Source organism: Trichinella spiralis, assembly GCF_000181795.1.
Source record: "Trichinella spiralis strain ISS 195 chromosome Unknown Scfld982, whole genome shotgun sequence".
Taxonomy (NCBI): domain Eukaryota; kingdom Metazoa; phylum Nematoda; class Enoplea; order Trichinellida; family Trichinellidae; genus Trichinella; species Trichinella spiralis.
Genome location: NW_003527921.1, coordinates 1 through 692, shown reverse-complemented (window position 1 = coordinate 692; position 692 = coordinate 1). Strand labels below are relative to the sequence as shown.

Here is a 692-nt window from a genome sequence, read left to right as displayed (position 1 = left end):
TTATGAATGCGTATGAAAAATTCTTGAATGGAAGTTTTTTGTTTAGTTTGGATAACTATTTGTATAAGAATAATGCATTGGTAATTGGTGTGGATGTGGTTCATCCGTCTGCTGTGGAAACGCATTTACCATCAATAGCTTCGGTGGGTATTATTCATGTTATTGTACTTTCAAATTATTGAAGGAATGTTTTTGATTTGAAGGTTGTTGGAAATGTGGATGCAAAAGTTACAAAATTTCATGCTTCGGTGAAACTACAACCAGCGAAACAAGAGCTGATCACAGGATTTATCGAACAATTTTCAGAACGTTTACTGGAATATCTTGATGTTAATGGTACGGCTCCGAAAAATATTATTGTTTATCGCGATGGAGTATCAGAAGGTCAATTTATGCAGGTGAAATTGTGTTGTATCATTCATTAAAGCAAAGTAAAAATTTATTTTTTTTAAAAGGTTTTGGAAGAAGAACTGTCTGCTCTTCGTAGGGCTTGCAGATCAGTTGCAACAAATTACCGGCCGTTAATTACGTTTATTGTGGTTCAAAAGCGACATCATGCTCGATTTTTTTGTTGTGATGAAGCTGCAGCACGAGGACGCGGGAAAAACATCCCTGCTGGTACTGTTATCGATAGAGTAGTGACATCTCCTGATGAACATGATTTCTTTTTGTGCAGTCATCATGGAATTCAA

At 36.0% G+C, this 692-nt stretch overlaps 1 protein-coding gene across 1 annotated transcript; it reads left to right on the top strand.

Annotated features, from left to right (window-relative positions):
* Positions 1-2: 2 nt before the first annotated feature.
* On the top strand, positions 3-692 carry Tsp_14778 (eukaryotic translation initiation factor 2C 3; the record flags this gene model as incomplete). The annotated part of the gene is made up of 3 exons (XM_003370299.1): positions 3-143; positions 204-398; positions 456-692. Coding segments are annotated over exons 1-3 (573 nt in total), but the record flags the coding sequence as incomplete, so codon positions are not given.